At 30.7% G+C, this 18,391-nt stretch overlaps 1 protein-coding gene across 2 annotated transcripts in view; it reads right to left on the reverse strand.

The window, feature by feature from the left end:
- Positions 1-4,865: 4,865 nt before the first annotated feature.
- Positions 4,866-18,391, reverse strand: part of LOC142334487 (farnesol dehydrogenase-like) — a 35,018-nt gene continuing 21,492 nt past the window's right edge. For both annotated transcript variants that reach the window (XM_075382556.1, XM_075382557.1), the window contains exons 4-7: positions 14,334-14,463; positions 9,555-9,687; positions 7,923-8,060; positions 4,866-5,094 (exon numbers count right to left, since the gene is read on the reverse strand). In XM_075382556.1, coding sequence (XP_075238671.1) covers positions 5,023-5,094; positions 7,923-8,060; positions 9,555-9,687; positions 14,334-14,463 — 473 coding nt within the window. In that variant the 3' untranslated portion in view covers positions 4,866-5,022. The remainder of the gene's footprint in view (positions 5,095-7,922; positions 8,061-9,554; positions 9,688-14,333; positions 14,464-18,391) is intronic.

An 18,391-nucleotide genomic window follows, 5' to 3' on the forward strand; every position in this document is an offset into this window, starting at 1 on the left:
AGTCAATTACTTTCTTTATAAAACTTATTAAACAAATTAATAGAATATACAATTAAACAGTATTGGTAAATAAAATACTACTCGTTAAAATGTCGCAATTACACATTTAACAATGTTAGTTTATTTTGAATGCACCGGATTGGTCTAGTGGTGAACATCTCTTCTCAAATCAGCTGATTTGGAAGTCGAGAGTTCCAGCTTTCGAGTATTAATAAAGTCAGCTATTCTTATACGGATTTGAATACTAGATCGTGGATACTGGTGTTCTTTGGTGGTTGGGTTTCAATTAACTACACATCTCAGGGATGGTCGAACTGTGACTGTACAAGACTACACTCATTCATTTATGAGTGTATTCATTTACATTCATACATATCATCCTCTTAAGTAATATCTCAACGGTAATTCCCGAAGGCTAAACAGGAAAAAGAAAGAAAGAAAATGATTTTACAGTCGCGTTTGATAGCATATGTAAGAAGGCGCTTTTCTATATGTTGTAGACTATGATATTATCATTTAAGTTCTTTAATGTGCTACGCATCTGTACAAAGGTACAATGTCACATGTACGGCATAATGGGGGTCTCTCGTCGGAAATCAAAACATATAACGAGGTTAAACAAAGCTGTTTGGCACTTCCTTTGCTTTTTCTCCATTTATTAATGATCTCCGTGAGTCCTTAAGGGGTGGTAAGAAGATAAACCAATTATTAATCTCATGTTGTTGTATTCAAACGACTTTGTGGTTATAAAATCTAGTCCCGAAACTTTGCAATATATATAATCGATAGTTTGAAGCAGTATTGTAATAAATAGGGGTTAAGTTATATAAGTCCAGTCATGAATTGTAACCCACCGGGTTGCTCTAGTGGTTAACGCATCTTCCCAAATCAGCTAATTTGGAAGTCGAGAGTTACAGCGTTCAAGTTCTAGTAAAGCCAGATATTTTTACATGGATTTGAATACTAGATCGTGGATACCGGTGTTCTTTTGTGGTTGGGTTTCAATTAACCACACATCTCAGGAATGGTCGAACTGAGAATGTACAAAAGACTACACTTCATTTACACTCATGCATATCATCCTCATTCATCCTCTGAAGAATTATCTAAACGGTAGTTACTGGAGGCCAAACAGCAAAAAAAAAAAAGTCATGAATTATGGATTATTTGGCGCGAGTGGTAGCGTCTCTGGTTTTCATCCGGAGGTCCGGGTTGGAATCCCGTTCATGCATATCATTTTTATACGCTACAAATCATTTATCTCATCCTCTGAAGCAATACCTAACGGTGGTCCCGGAGGTTAAAGAAAAAAAGAGTCATGCACTTAGAAGATATGGAAAATTAGGAAAAAATGAACAGTGCAAATGGGCTAATGAACGCATAGAATTAGTTGGTAAATATACTCATAAATATTAAGGTATAACAATGTCTCCACTGTTGTCCTTCAGAACTCATGTGATGGATAGAGTTTCAACAGTTAAAATGGCATTAAACAATGTTTGGGGTAATTTTTCTGACAAAATTAGATTCCGGTATCTCCTAAGTGGTCAAAGTATAATGCTGTCTGTAGATCAATAGTGGTATATTTGGTTAAGTCTGGGGTTCTTTGAATATAGAAGAATTTTAAGTGTTCAAGAGATTTACCATTAAAAAATCCTAGGAATGTCTTTTAGAGTGCCTAATTATTATTGTACAGAGTGAAGCATATGGAATATTGAATAGAACATTAACATCATAAGTTCACGTGCAAGACACTGACATGGAAAATTGGAACAAAGGAAGGCGACGTACATTCTGACATAAGAATTCCTCTCCAGTGAGTCACGTGATCATACCTCCCTCCCCACCCTTTCTAGCTTAGACCGGCAGCTGACTGCTGAAATCGAGATGGTGAGGTATTTTATGTTGTCCATGCGTAAGTTATATATTCAATATATCAGAACCAGTTTTAATAATATTTTAGAGTCTTATATAAGAACCGGTTCTTTGCAGGAAACACAGAACTTATTCCGTAAGAATTCAGCAATTGATGAAGAAATAGCACAAAACGAGATATATTGTAAATGCACAAAGAACAGAGAACATCTGTCCGCACCCCTGAAGTTCGTGTATGCAATTCCGAATTGATGCTTCGTACTCGTCTCAGATCTACCAGAAAACTATTGCAACAGCAACAGGTTGGTGTGAGTAGAACAATCTGCAGACGGTCCTGAAGAGTTTGTAGTTAAAACCGTACCACATCAACAGTTGTTCAATTGAAGTAACCAGATAAGAGAAAATGAGTGACTTTTTAATATGGTTGGAGAGAATCAGCTGGACCTATTTCTATTTATCATGTCAAATCAGATATGTTTTCATTTACTAGAAAATCCAAACCTAATACACGAGTTACCCTTACATAACCAGAAGATAGGTGTGTGGTGAGCTGTGCTTGCCATGCGTTAGTGTTCCAATATTTTTCGACACCACAGTCAACACAGATTTCTTCCTGACCATTTTTGATGCCTTGGCTCAACAGCTGACCAAAGAAGAACGTGAGTACTGCTTTTTCCAGCAGGATGAAGCTACCTGTCACACTTCTGTTCACTTGCTTGTATTCATGAACTGTTTACTGCTGAGCGAACAGTGACTAGAGGCTTATGGCCGCGTAGTCAGCCGATTCATCGAAATGTGACTTTTATTTATGAGGAATGTTGAAAGGACGAGTGTATCAAAACAATCTACAATCTACAACTGAAGAGAATATCAGGACGTGAATTAGCAGTATTAACCCAGCGGAATTGAAGCAGGTATACCTGCATTTATTAAACCGTACACAAATTATTTCGCTGTTGATGGAAACCATTTCTAACCTTTACTCTGAAAATTAATACAGGTATATTAGTTCTTAATATCGATCTTGCACAGGTTACTGTAAAAATTGGTGAGGCTAGTTTTTCGTGGTCCATTCTTTATTTACCTTTAAGCCAATGAGGATTTTCTTTCACAAACTTTTTTTAAATGTACATATTAAATATATTTTGAAAGTTTTTGAACTATCAGGTCACAGATTGCCAAAATAATTGCTGAAATTTATGTAATGAAGGAAATGGGTTGTTTAAGCGGTAGCAAGAACTGACAAATAAATATGATTATTGGTTATCTATTAATAAAAAAAAAAGGATCAGCTAAATTTTATATTGGGAAGGATTAAGTAGGAAGAAAGGAGTAAGTAAATTGAAAGGGCACAATAAGCTGAATATGTTTTCTATAAATATCTGAATTGGGATTTAGGGGATAAGAGGAAGTAATATTGGGATATTACCCAATTATTACTATTTTGGGGATAAAAAAATTAAAAAAAATTATTACAATAATAAAAAATAATATGATTTATTATGATATTATTATTTTATAACAATTATTACGATATTATTATTTTAGGGGAGATTGTGGATGTAATATTAGAATAGTAGATCATTCTAAAGGTGTCATTTTTGTAGATGTGGACAACTTAATTTAAACAATAGCCTGCATATGGAAGAAGAGATAACCTACGGGAATTTAAATCTACAGCTCATTTTTTGGGAACTTGTCCAATTTTAATAGATATTACAAGAAAGTGATTTGGTGTAAAAGTGTTGAATGTGAATTAGGTTATTAATTATTTGAATGGTAAAGATTGGGAAGTATTAGTTTGTATATTTGTGAAGCAAGGACGTATAGAGAGAATGGCTGGTTGTGGATTTTAATTATTAGGTATTTTATAAGAAAAAAAAAAGAGGAGAAAGGAGAAGTGAGGGGGAAAATAGAAAAAAAGGAAAAAGGGAAGGTAAGGGAAAGAGAAAAGTGAAAATGAAGAATAAAGAAATCTGTGTGTAATATGTGTAAGGTGATGAAGATGAGTGTGAGTAAGTGAGTGAGTGTGTAAAGGCTTTGTGATCAGACGTAATTGAAAGTTTATCTCTTGGAAGCTCAGGATGTCTGATAAAATCATTACATTTTACTTAAGGAATAGGAGTGAGAGTATGTAAATAAATAATTAGTGGTTACATAAACTATAAATTAACTGTGTTTTAAAAATGACTTCTCGTTAAAGCCCAACAGGGCTAGGATCAGAGGGGGTGGTGATCGGTAGCATCACAAGGCTTCCCCTATGCGGTTGGATGTTTACAAATTACTAATTTTAATAAATAAAATTAGACTTTTATAATTAATTATTTACATTAAAGGTAAAATAAATAAGGTGATAGTTGAGGTGATAATTAATTAACTTGGTAACTGCTGGAAATTTTACATGTTATGGTGTCATAATGCATTTTAGAAAGGATTTGTAACTTTTCTGAAACTAAACTTTTTTTCTTTTTCTTTTTCCTGTTTAGCCTCCGGTAACTACCGTTTAGATAATACTTCAGAGGATGAATGAGGATGATATGTATGAGAAACTAAACTGGAGGCAAAGAACTACACCCTTTAAAAGTGGTTATGAATGATTAAACTTCATTGCTATCCTAATAGTTTTGTTAGCAACAGCAATAATAAAAAGTGGGGTGATGGAAAGAAATGTACAATTTTGCACAATAATATGTAGATTTGTATTATAAATTTAGAATGTAGGAAAATGACAATTCTAATATTTTTTTTATGACTTTTGAGGAAATGTACAGTATAGATTATAGGAGCTAATTTTTTTTTTAATGCAATGTGCAGGCATTAACTGCTATGATCATTTAGCCTGAATGGAAATTTTCAGAGTATGAAAAATGCCCTGCCTGAACAGGATTCAAACCCAGGACCTCCCGGTGAAAGGCTGAGACACTACCACTTGCACCATGGAGGCCAGCTAATTTTATTACAAATAAAAAGGAAATAAGTAATACTTGAAATATATTAATAAAAATATAAATTTATTTAACCAAATGCTACAAAAGAATAACCAATAAGACAATTTTATTTGTAATAATGGATAAAATAATAAAATCCAATACCCTTCCTGGGAACAAAACCATATGTGTCATACTGACCACTAGTGCAGCTGTTCATCTATTCCATTTTGTTTGCTTTTTTGAAACTTTCTATATCATCTACTACATGACGAACCACGAATTCAGTTATCTGAAAGATCAAAGTTTAAACACTTTTGTTTATTATGATATATCAAAGTATAATTAAGTTGTATGTGTAACATTATGTTATATCACCTATTTTCTCAGTAGTTATTATATTCCATACTGTAACATAATACCTTCAAATTCATTAAAGTATAGAAATAAAAATATTTTCACTTTCTGATGTTTGCATGATTACTGATTACCCAAGACATTAATTGCTATATCATAAACTAAGAAAAGTCTACAATGTTTTGTAATAAGCCAGGTAAAGAATGTATTAAAACTTTTACTTTACCAATAGTTGGTTTTATTGTATCTGAATGTACATGTTATGAATAACTATATTCATTCAGCTGCTGTTCACTTTCTAATAAACTAGTATTAGTTAAAAGAAACTTTCAACTACTTAATGGTAACTTAGGTTAAAAGATTATTCTGAGGCATTACCATCTCATACTAGCAAAATAAGTTAGGCTAATCATATCCAATCAGTTGTTGTGGTTCCGGGCTGGTCTAGTGGTTAATTCGTCATTGCAAATCAGCTGATTTCAAATTCAAGAGTTGAATTAATTCAAGAGTAGAACTACAAATATTACAAATAATTACAAGTATAAGCAGTACGTTCATATAAAAGTACTGCTTATAAAAGCAGTACTTTACTTACTTCAGCTGCCTATGAATTCGAATACTTAATTATGGATACCGATGTTCTTTGTTAGTTGGGTTTCAATTAACCACAACTCAGGAATGGGTCGACCTGAGGCTATAGAAGATTACACTTCAATTACATTCATACAAGAAGACATTTTTTTTAGCCTTGTTCATAAAAAGGTTTAACAAAACAAATGAGTAAAAACCTTTACATATAAATATAGAACAAACATGGTGAATCATAAGTGTTACTTTTTAAAATTTTAATACCAAAAATATTTCATACGGAGAAGTTTCCATTGAAATCTTTCAAAGAATTGTACGAGAGGTTATAAGTGATTATCGAAGGCATTCTTCATCATGCACATTAATTCTGTTATTTCTAAACCTTTCACACCATTTTCGTACATTTCTTTCATTTATTACACTATCACTGTACACAGCAACCAACTGCCTATGAATTTCAGCTGGCTTAACATTTTGACGGTTTACAATGATGAGTCAAAGAACATTGATCAAGTCCAGAATATAAAAAGCAAATAAAACACTAAAAAATAATCTTATCAGTCACATAAATAACCAATCAAGCAAGAAAAGAATGAAGTAAATCAAATAGAACCAGCAAAATTAAGTGGCAAAATGAAATGAAGTATGTTGTCTATGCGTAACATCTTAGGGTACCAGATATACCTCAATCTCAGAGAACTTACCTATGCAGTCGCCTTAGATGCCTAAGGTTATTGCTATTATCTAGGAGGTTAACTGCAAGCCAGTTCACATCTATGCTCAATCTCATTTTGAATCATGTACCAAATCATTGTATCTCCTCTCTATTACCAATTTCTGGAATTTCTAATCATTCGAATTGGCAATCTCAGTTGAATATGTATTTCAGTGTTTTTTGTAAACCACGAAACTTTTGTAATCCTTCTCAGTAGTTTGTTCTGAAATCGCTGTATGAGTTCAATGTTACTCTGGTTCGTATCTATGTACCCGAAAGTTGAAGTCCAAATCAGTTTTATGATCGCTGAGTACAACAATTTCTTGTTAAATAATGATTAATGCCGCCCCCTGCCTAACAAAAAATATATCTCTGTGAACTTATTGTTAAGCTGTTTTCATTTCTCTCTGACATTAATCCTTCATGTAAGAAGGTGATCCAAATGTTGACCTAGGTATCATACGGGATTAGCATGTGGAAGGAAAACGCCATTAAGTTGAGATTGCAGGCAGTCACCCATCTTATTGGCAAAGGTATGCATAGACTTATCCGATTAACTTTCATTTTCCATTTAGCTATTCACTTGTAAATTAGATCCAGTACAGTTTGCAGTTTAGTAGAAGCTACGATAGGGTCAGAATCTACAGCCAGGATTACTGTTTTGTCCACAAATGATTCAACTGTGATGTCCTCTGGAGTCAGGAGATCCACATTGAAGATTGAATATAGAACAGGCTCCAGAATGAGCCTGAGAAACACCACACCCAGTATCAAAGGATACACACAAGTTTTGACTGCACTTCACTTGAGAAAAAAGTCCGTTAAGGTAGCTGAGAGGATCAACTAATTCAATTGAGAAAGATTCCTTTTTAATTTTTACAGTGACCAGAAAGTCAGACCTTATCAAAGGCCTGCTTGACATCCCAAAAAACAGCCGAGCAATACATCTTCTCTTTTAAACACTTGCTGATGACATTGACAATCTATGTTTTTTCGATTGTTGAGTAACCACATCTGAAGCACTGAACTGATGGTCAACACACCTTTCCTCCAAAGTCAGCCATAGCCTTAGAAGAAGTAGTCTTTCAAATACTTTCGATAGAATGGCTTATTAGGCTTTTTCATACAGGCTTATCGGCCAATTCAAGCTACTTCATGAACCGGTGTACTGGTTCAAAGGTACCGGCCAAATGAACAAAGGTACAAAACTTAAAATTGTAATATTAGGAATATTTTACTCCATTTACTCATAGTTTGCTGCTTATTAAGTAAAATGAATATATTAAGATATATATATATATATATATATATATATACATTAAGACATACATATCTTTATAATTAAATATATTAAAAACACACACACACCCAACACATATAAAATCTATTTAATTATATTAGTAATAATTTAATTAAATGATTTATAAAAATGAAAATATTAGTATTTTTTTAATACATACAAGCACATGAGCTGGCAGTTGCAACAAAAGTTCTACAGTCTTTGCAATATCTGATGATTCCAGTCCAGCTATTTGAGGAGGAACTGTAATACCTGCTACCTCTTGCAGCTCTGTTCTAACAAGTGCAGGGCTTACAGTCTGAAGTCAAATAAGAAAATATACAATTAATTTTCTAATAATTATGATTTTTAGAAGTTTATGAATTTTACATTTCAGTGTAAGGTATACATACATTCATAATGAAATATCAAACTTTTAACATTGTATTTACACAATGGGTAATTGTAATGTGACAATTCACTTTAAAATTGCTGGTATTTATATAGCGGTTAGATTAAAAATAACAACTGCAGAATAATTTCATTTTATGAGATTTGTGCACCTACAAAGTATAAGGTTGACTCATTTTTTGACATTACCTGCCTATTACTGTACTTCCACAGGATTAGTTACATATGAGTTGTTTTAAAACAAAAAGGATGATCATTGTTGTAACAAATTCTGAAATCTTGATATTGAAATTTTTTTACTCTGGTTGAATTCATAAGCAACTAATTTTTGTTATGGCGGTAATGCTATGAATGAAACTAGTGAAATTTTTCAGAACTTTAGAACTAACTTGCATAATGATGATATTACAGCAGATTCTTATTACCTCCAATATTATCTACAAGTTGATCAGGTACTGTGCACATTAACATAAAAACCACAAATAAAGGCTGTGTTAGTATATGTTATGCACATACTGTAAAATGTGATTTATTTCTCTATCAGTTGTTAGTATTGAGTATCATATAATATCCCTGAGATAAATTATTTCAATGACATCATCATCATCAGTTATTATGAAACCACAATAATTAAAAATAAAATACGTCTGGGTAAGTTAATTATAGTAATCGTTAAAGAAAGGTTGGTGTTTTTGAAGGGTTCGATAGATGTACTACCCCATGTAAAATTGGCGATGGCTCAGCTAAAAATGGTGTAGTGTTTCATAAGAATGCACATCCACATTCTATAGTTCTGACTTGTTATTTCTAGGAATATTTGGATTGGTTAATTTCAGATATTTGACATTGAATGTTGAAGGTGAAAACGGGACTAATCTATTCAAAAAATTTAATGATGTTTTTAATATTAAATAATTATTACTAGTGATAAAAGAAGCTAGATTTTTTACCTTGACAAATATTCTCTCCAACAAATCATTTCAAAATTTGTTAATACATAAATATATTTGTTGATAATGATGTTTGCTATTTATTTATATAAAGTGAAAAAGTTTGGAAGAATATTTATTTAATAGCATATTTTTTTTTTATAAACCTATACTGACTACTGTATCATCATGATGAATGATTGATCCATTTACCATCACCTGTTTGCTGTTAGATTCTTATAAAAATAATTATAATTACAAAAACATGTTATTTATATTGTTAATGCAAAATTATAACACTCAATTTTTACATATGTCAATCTGATGAAATTGTAAACATGGAAAATAACAGAATCCCATATAATTGGTATAACTGTATGTTATACCAATTATATGGGATTCTGTTATAGAAACAAATTATATCATTGGTATAACATAAAGTTATACCAATGAAGTTTTATTTTTCAACTTACAGTTACTCTAATTCTGGAATTAGTTTGTCCAAGTTCAGCACGTAGGCCTTCACCAATAGTATTTACTGCTTTTTTTGAAGCGAAATATGATACCAAGCCACCAGGTATTGGTGTTGTCATATGTGCTGCTCTGCTGTAAAATTTAAATAAATATATTTGTTTATTATATTCATTCACTTTTCTGTACAAATAAATTTTTTTTTAATGTTGCACTAAAATAAAATATAAAATAGATTTTACTGTAAATTTGTAATACAGTATACCATATTTTAAGGTAAAAGTCAAATTACAATAAATTTAAATTTAACTCTAATAAAATATTTGAAAACAAATTTCATTATTCACCATACTTGAATTTGTTTTCTACATGGCAAATATTAATGCACTTTATGTAGTTGCTGAAGCAAAAACATTACTAAAAAACTACAATTATTAAAAATATAAAATTCTATGTTTTCCTTTCATATTAATATTTATAACAAATTAAACAACAGAATGCTCATTGATGATTCTCATTTCATATTTAATCAAAGAAAAGAAATGCACTTCTTGATTTTTATTTTTATTATGTTTTAAAGGATATCTGAAAATATCATAAAATTTTGATGAGAATAGTTATAATATTTATGTGCTTTAATTTAACATAATAGTCAATATTTATTACGTTAATAAAACTCGTATATCATATGGTAGTTATTTTCACATTGTTAATTTTTCATGCTTAACAAAATATTTACTATAATGGCTTAGTAATAGTAATGGTTTACTAATGGCAAGTAAGTTGCCAATAGATTAGTGTAGTAATCAGGGATGTTGTCATAATCTGTAATTTGTTTTTAAAAATTTTTAGTTTTCTTCTAAAAATTTTTAGAATTTAAAAAATGTTTTTAAAAAATTTTTAGTTTTAGAAGAAAACTAAAAATTTTTAGCCTTCTATAAACTATATCAATTATATCATTTTTAGCTTTTTATCAATTATAACTCGCTTTAACAATGGTTATTCTAGACAGTGATTTCTTGCCAAAAAAAAAAAATAAATAAATAAATAGTTTGCGTAAATAATTACAACATAAATTAACAATGAGAGTTCAGGTCATAACACCGGCAAATCAGAAAATATTGCTCAAGTGTTGCATAGTTTCAACACTTCTGCGTACTATTGCACAAGTGTTATATCTCCTAAGAGTTTCCTAAAAGTTTTTTTATCGTTTTTTTAATTCAGAAAAGTTTAATTCATATTATGACCCATAAACTCTCATAGATAGAATACTGATAGAGGTATTTATTGTATAATTAGGACTCAGAAAAACCTTTACTTTATTCTGTATAAGTTCATTTTTCCAAAAATTTAATGTTGCACTTAGATATGGTTATCAGAAATACTTATCACTATATATTCTTATTAAAAAAAACTCTAAGTTTAGCTCTGTTATGTTGAAAACCTTCTTCAAATTCTCTGCTGAAGATATTCAAATGAGCAGTGGAGTACTTTAAATCATATTTTTTTAGATATTCCAAAAGGTAGAAATCTATTAGAACAAGTGGCTTGTAATCCAACTTTTGATCCTGCATGATCACTCCGTGTTTCAACTAAGCAATCATCCAAGTATGGTGGATATTGGTGATGGACCACCGTTGTCCACCATGATACCCCACCACAATTGTGTTGGAGTATCAACCACATGTTATTCCTAATTACCTGTAGAGTTTCATCAAAATAATTTGATATGAAGTTTCCATGAAAAGCTAATAATTTTCGCTGTTCAATCATGTCGTAATAAATATTAACTAGTTCATGAATTGCCCAAACATTTATTGAAAATGATTACTGAACTGTGACTATAATAATTACATGAAGATTTTCTTGCATCTAAAAATGGTTATTGTAAATTTTGATGATTCCTTTATAGTTTAAACGTTTCATAAGTAAACAGTATTACAATGAGATTTTGGGATTAGAAGTCAGTTTTGTAAAATTAACTGACAAAATACTCATTTCAGTAAATGAATTGGATACAGCTGTTGGCTTTTAAGAATTCTCCAAATAGTCAGCAATTAACTTGTTCAAGCAACAACCCTTTTTGTACTCTCTTCAGGATTTTCCTCAATATATTCCAATAACCCTTCTTCCAATTTCAGTGTTCTTATGATTCATGGTATTCTTCAACCATGAACTTTAAAAGTAAAGTTTCTGTTTTTTGTTAACATTTAAGGCAAACTCAAAAAAAAAACTTTTTACTTGGCAAATAGAGATTCGGAAACATTTAGTATAATAAATGCGAAGTCCAGTCTACCAATCCATACATTTGCCATTTCAATATGAGAATAAATTTCCATTTTCCAAAAAATAAAAAACATTGCAAGACTAATCAAAACAATTTAACTAATAATATAATAATCTTTAGTTACTTAAAGAAAGTGAAAACAGGTACAATATTTTCAATTTGCGTTATTATTTTCCCATCTAGATAGCGCTATAGCAGAGCTGTAGCTTAGTTATAGAAGGAAAAGTATTGTAATCGGTTCAATTTGCCCATATGCGGTTTTCACTGGATCTTGACGTTGACACCTAAGGAAACCAAAATATCAAAAAACCAGATGGAAATTTTCCGGAACTTAATGTTCGTATGTACGTGTATGTGTTCGATTTCGGTCTCTAAATCACCTTATCTCCAGAACTACTGGGCCGATTTTGACCAAACTTGGTCTGATTATTTCTATATATGGGGAATTGAACCCATTAAATTTTCAGCTTAAAAGGTCAAGGGGGTGAGGCTGTAGAACAAGGTAACCCTCCGTATCTCGAGATTACGCCTAAATAAGGTCATATTTTTTCTTAGGTACATTTGTTAACGACTAAAAAATAATAATATTTGCTAAAAATATTTTTGAAAAATCGCCCCTCCACCTCAAAAAATGCTGTTTTAGTCATCTGCTATATTGTGATGTCACTGTTGAGCGGTAGAATTAAATAAATGAATAATATTTCAAATGTAAAAAATTAACTTGGTCTGACTGGGTCTCGAACTCGATCGCCTGGTCGACTCGGTACCTGATGCGTTAAGCCTCTTGGCTACACCAGTCTGTCGACTGTACAAGCGAAATTTGTTCTATGTACTCGTAATTTGTGAAATTACATTTGTTTAATTAGTGCCCACCGTCGCCGCTAGTACCGCCGCACCTACACGAATTAAATATGGTGTGCGCGCACGCTTAAATAAAGGAAAACATATTATCTTTAAATAAAATTAAAAATATTTTAAATTAAGTTGTGCGTGTATGTATGCGTAAGCCGTGCATCAGAACAACCCACAGTTGTAGGACCTTCCCGGTGCATGACTTAGCCGCGTCACGGGAAAGTCCTACAAGTGAGTTGTCAGCTTTTTTTTCGTAAATTGAAGACCCGTTTTAACAATTTCCACCAAATCTTATCTGTTTGACTAGCAATTTTTTTTAAAGAATGTATACTTTTGTTCGCAATAAAATTTTCATCAGTTTATTAATATTCGGCGTAACTAATATTTAGAGATACTAATGTTTAAATAATTTAAACAGCCATCAACTTAAAATTTTCAATGGTAAAATTTTCAAACCAATTTTTTTGAAGTTATTGAATAAATATAAATAAAATGTCATTAAAATACCTCAATCCTTTCCCAAAGCACAGATTATTATTGATACAATACAAAATAGTGGATGGAAAATGAACCAAGTTTGGCTATTTTTCAAAATATTTTTTTTTTTTTTGATGCTCTGAATCCAGTGCCTGGTACACTCTATATATGTACTTTTTCCCTTGTTTTAAATTTTACAGTGTTTTAGCGAGATTTTAATCCTCATCAGTAAAATATGTTAATTCATTAAATTATTCAGTACTATATTTCTGTGTAATATCTTTCTTTTTCCTGTTTAGCCTCCGGTAATTACCTTTCAGATAATACTTCAGAGAATGAATGAGGATGATATGTATGAGTGTAATTGAAGTATAGTCTTGTACAGTTTCACTTAGCTCGACCATTCCTGAGATGTGTGGTTAATTGAAACCGAACCACCGAAGAACACGATCTAGTATTCAAATCCGTGTAAAAATAACTGACTTTGCTAGGACTTGAACGCTGGAACTCTCGACTTCCAAATCAGCTGATTTGGGCTGTGTAATATCTAAAATTCACCAAATGAGTTTATATTCACTTATTTATTTACTCAATTTTTTTTTTTCATTAACAAAAGATTCATTACTGAATTGTACTAACGTTAATTTTATTTCTAAAATTGCTGTTACTTGTTATCTACAGTAGTAATCTATTTTGTAAATAATAATAATATTCTATAAAAGTATTAATTTGTTTAATGACAAATCAAAATGAATTTTAAAAAACTTATCACAATGCGTTCAATTGCTTTTGTGATTGAAGATATTAAGTTTTTATAGATTATTAAATAAATTTAGTTTGGTTTATAGTTAAATATTAATAGTTCTAATTCATAGTTTTACTAGCAACTGTTATGACTAAAATTTTTATACGTAATAATAAATCTTCAAAAAAATTATAAAATTTAATGATTTCCTCTTCAGTTTCAATTTCTGGAGAAAATTCATTTTTAATTAGTTAATTTTTTTCACATATAAACAAAGAAAAAAACAAACAAAAATAACAAAAAAAAGAAAACATAATACAAAAAATAATAATTCCTAAATAATGTAAAAGAGAAAATCAGTAAATGTTAAAATTATTTTTTTTTCAGAATTTAATAAGTCTATAAATAAATTTACCTTACCTACTAATGTTTATAATATATCCGTCATCAATATTGTGCTTTCTCATTGACTTTATTCCTTCTCGGCTACATATTTGCAGCGCTATTACATTAATATTATACATCTTCCGCCATACATCTGTAGCTGTAGCTGAAATGTAAATGTATCAATGTAAATTTATTATTTTATTTTTTTTTGTGTTATATGAATATCGATTGTAAGACTATTAGTCCTCGTCACATTGTTTGAAAAATAATTAAATTACTAGCAAAATTATCATATATAAGGATGTAAACAGCTCTTATAATTTAATAGAAAACAAATATAAATATATTATATTTTATAATATATATATATAAACTTATATTTTAATAGAAATAGATATTTAAACAAAACGCTCATATATATATATATATATATATATATATATATATATATATATATATATATATATATATACAGCATTTGCAAGGTGTACAGGGCCGTGATATTTCCATAAAACAAAACACATTAAAATAAAGTACACAAAAAATGTTGGACCACCATGTAAATATGAGATCTCTGTTCGGCTGTAAGTGCCTTCACATAGAAGATTTTCAGTCAAACATAAGAAATATTAATTTCGTCAAAGGCTTACTATAAACTCTTTAGTAATCCTATGGCATGTAGATAAGCAACGCCATTTTCTTCTTTGCATCAGCAGCAAAATTATTTCTTCGTCCGTACCTCTTTCTGAGGTTTTCATATATCGTACACTCTTCCAGTAGACTTAATAGTAAATGGTTTATCACATACACTGCACATTAGTCCTTCTTCGCCGGTTAACAAATACGAATTTTTAATTCATTTTTGTGAGCGATTCGAAGTCTGGTCACCGCCACTTGTTCTCGGTGAATCAGTTTCGCGTAGGTCTTCTATTTATATGGAGTAATTTTAATTGAATTTAATTTCGTATTTAGCCTTCTCCATTCATTACTTCACGTGTTTCTGATAGTGTTAGACGATTTTTAACGTTTGCCACACGAATAGGGATTATATTCATAATGCAGTCAGATGATTATCAATTTTTTTTATAATTTATGTGGGTATATCGTAATTAGTTTATGTGGCTAAGTCTTACAGTTCCTGTGTGCGTATCTTAATAGTAAGATCTTCCTTTTGTAATATAATGGCATTATACCGTCTTCAGACATTAAACTAGTCACCGGACATGTAAGGAAAACCCTTGTGACATAAAACGTTTTGCTTTTATTCAAAACTTTTTCTGGTGGCTATTACTTGGACGGTCTCGTAAATTCCTTTTGAGAGAGATTTCATTTTATTGCCGATTATTCTCTCTATCTTAGTCGCCAAAGTTAGAGTAAGATTACTGAGGAGCTAATCTGTATCAAAGTTTTCTGTAGGAACAGTGGTCGCTTCCTGGGCATATGTTGTTGTTCTTGGTTTCCGGTTGTTTACAATTTTTTGGCTTCGAAATAACTTTCGTAAGGTTTTCATGTCTTGAACAGGTACTTGGTCTTTCTAAACTGGGCATTTTCTTGATCAACGTAATAATGTCATTTGCATTTAATGCAGATTGAAGGATTCTCACTAAGGTTCCCTTCGTGAGTTTTTACACACATACACACACATTGCAGGTTTCTAACAGTCATTTTCTGTAGCAGGTAAGTTATGTTAAAGGTGAGAACATGAGAGGCAAAAGATAGAACTTCGTCATTCTTTCTCATGTTCAGCCTGTCGTACTCTATTACTCCCTGTGTGGACAGTTTCCGACTCCTCAACAGTTTGTTATTCTGAACAGTTTAATAAATCACGACAAACCACAACAACCTTTGACATATTGGGAGTGCTGTGAGGATTGACAAGTACAGCAAAGTCACCTATTCTACATAAAGTAAGAATCTTTTGCGACTGGATGTCGTTGACTGTATCGACGTAGAGACCTTTTAAATACTTGCGTATTACTTTTACTGGGTCACTAAGGCAAATAGTTATTTCACGAGCGATAAGAAAATAACTCACCTTCATGAAATTATCACCTTCTCTTGTAATTACAAGGTACTTAGGTCTGGGTGAACTGTTCTTGAAGACAGTTTTCTGGAGACTGTTTAATTCATGTCGAATTCTTCCTGGTTCATGACTCTTCTGTTTCGCTTCTGGCGACGATAGGCTTTAATATACCGTACCACACCTTATTTAAAAAATCTGATACGCCTATTTAATTACAAATACATATTTTTTGCTGCACTTCATTTAAAGTTATTTCATTTGAGAGTGAGTTACAATTCTTCAATTCTTTAATACACAGTTTATGAAATATTAGTTTTTATCAACATCGAATATTTATACAATTATTAATTCAACAATCTTACATGAAATATTAGGACAAAGTAAAAGTCCCTTTATTACTCGTATTATTAGATCAGCATTATTCGTATCTTTGTAAGTTGCTGATTAACAAAAGTTTCAGACTTCTGGCGTGTCATATAAATAAAAGTTAATAATTAAACTAATCCGTTTATTGAGCTCCTGTATACTGATTACAAATGTTAATTTCGATCTTACGGTGTAAAATATTCAGTTTTTATTACTGGATTATTTGGTGAATAATCAAAAATGAAAAAGGAACAATCATACAGGAAAAATAAAGATAACATGAAGAAATATAGCTAAAAAGAATGACAAGAAGATGAATATGAGGAGGAAAAAAATTTTAAGAACAAGAGAAGAATAAAAAAATTAAGAGAAGACGATAAATATAGAGAGGAAGAAAATGTTAAAACCAAACAAAGAATATAAACATGAAGAGAGGATGATAAATATAAAGAGGAAGAAAATGTTAAAACCAAAAAAGAATAAAAAGGAAGCAAATGTTCCACACCAAGAAAAAATAAACAGAAAGAAAATGTTGCAACCAAAGAAAGAATAAGAGAATGTAATAAATATAAAGAGGAAGAAAACGTTAAGACCAAGGAAAGAAAAAAAAGATTAACAGAGAATGATGAATATAAAGAGAGTGAAAATATGAAAACTACAGAACGTTTTACACTAGTTTTATCTTAGTTTGTGTCTAAGCAAAGAGCGATTAAATGATTGCCAACAAATAAACAAAATTATGATCAACTCCGACTTGGGGAGAATATTGTCCGACAATATCAGATTAGTAATGAACTACAAGATAAGATTCTTTTGCAATTTATTAAAGGTCGGGCATGCATTTCTCAGTGTAGATGTTGTTTTTGTGAGGGTCTATTTTTCAGTCACTCTGTAGTTAACTTTAATGTAGATAAAATTAAACAGAAATTCCAGAATAATTAAATAAAATTAAACTAGACAATCCAAAAATAATATGATTCTAAATTATAATTTTCAATTAATAATAAATAATCAAATGTTTCACCAAATCTGAACACCATATGACTTCCTTGTTCGCCTGTTAAATTACATATACACATTTTTAAAAATACATAAAATTTTATTTCTCTTATAACTTCTGATTTTTTTTATTGTTATTGAATGATTGTTTATTGTAATTTGTTTTTACAATCAGAGGTTAATAATTATTAATAAATAATATATTTAAATTTAAAAAAAAAGTTAAAAAAGGAGATTAAGTCTGATTCAAACTTATGTGCCATCCCCTTGTAAGATCCAAATATTTCATTAATCAAAATTTCATTTGACTACAACTCTGGAACCAATTAAAAAGTACTACTTATTATATCGTTGAAAAGCTTTCAATGAAGGCTTATTACTGCAGTTAAAAAAAAGTCCAAAATCCAATTTTTTTTTGGATTGTGGGCTTTATTGTACAATTTTGGTTCAGTCGATTGTAATCAAAAAGGGAGGTGCACAACTAGATGTGACAACAATCCTAAATCCACAATTTCAACCTCCTACCGCTAATCGTTTTTGAGTTATGCGAGATATATACGTACGTGCAGGCGTCACGCCGAAACTAATCAAAATTGATTCAGGAATGATCAAAATGAATATCTCCGTTGAAATCTGAAAACCGAAATTTTTGGCGATCACAATAGTTCCTTTACTTCGTATAAGGAAGTAAAAAGTGAAGAGC

The sequence above is a fragment of the Lycorma delicatula genome, chromosome 1, assembly GCF_047948215.1.
Source record: "Lycorma delicatula isolate Av1 chromosome 1, ASM4794821v1, whole genome shotgun sequence".
NCBI classification, from domain to species: domain Eukaryota; kingdom Metazoa; phylum Arthropoda; class Insecta; order Hemiptera; family Fulgoridae; genus Lycorma; species Lycorma delicatula.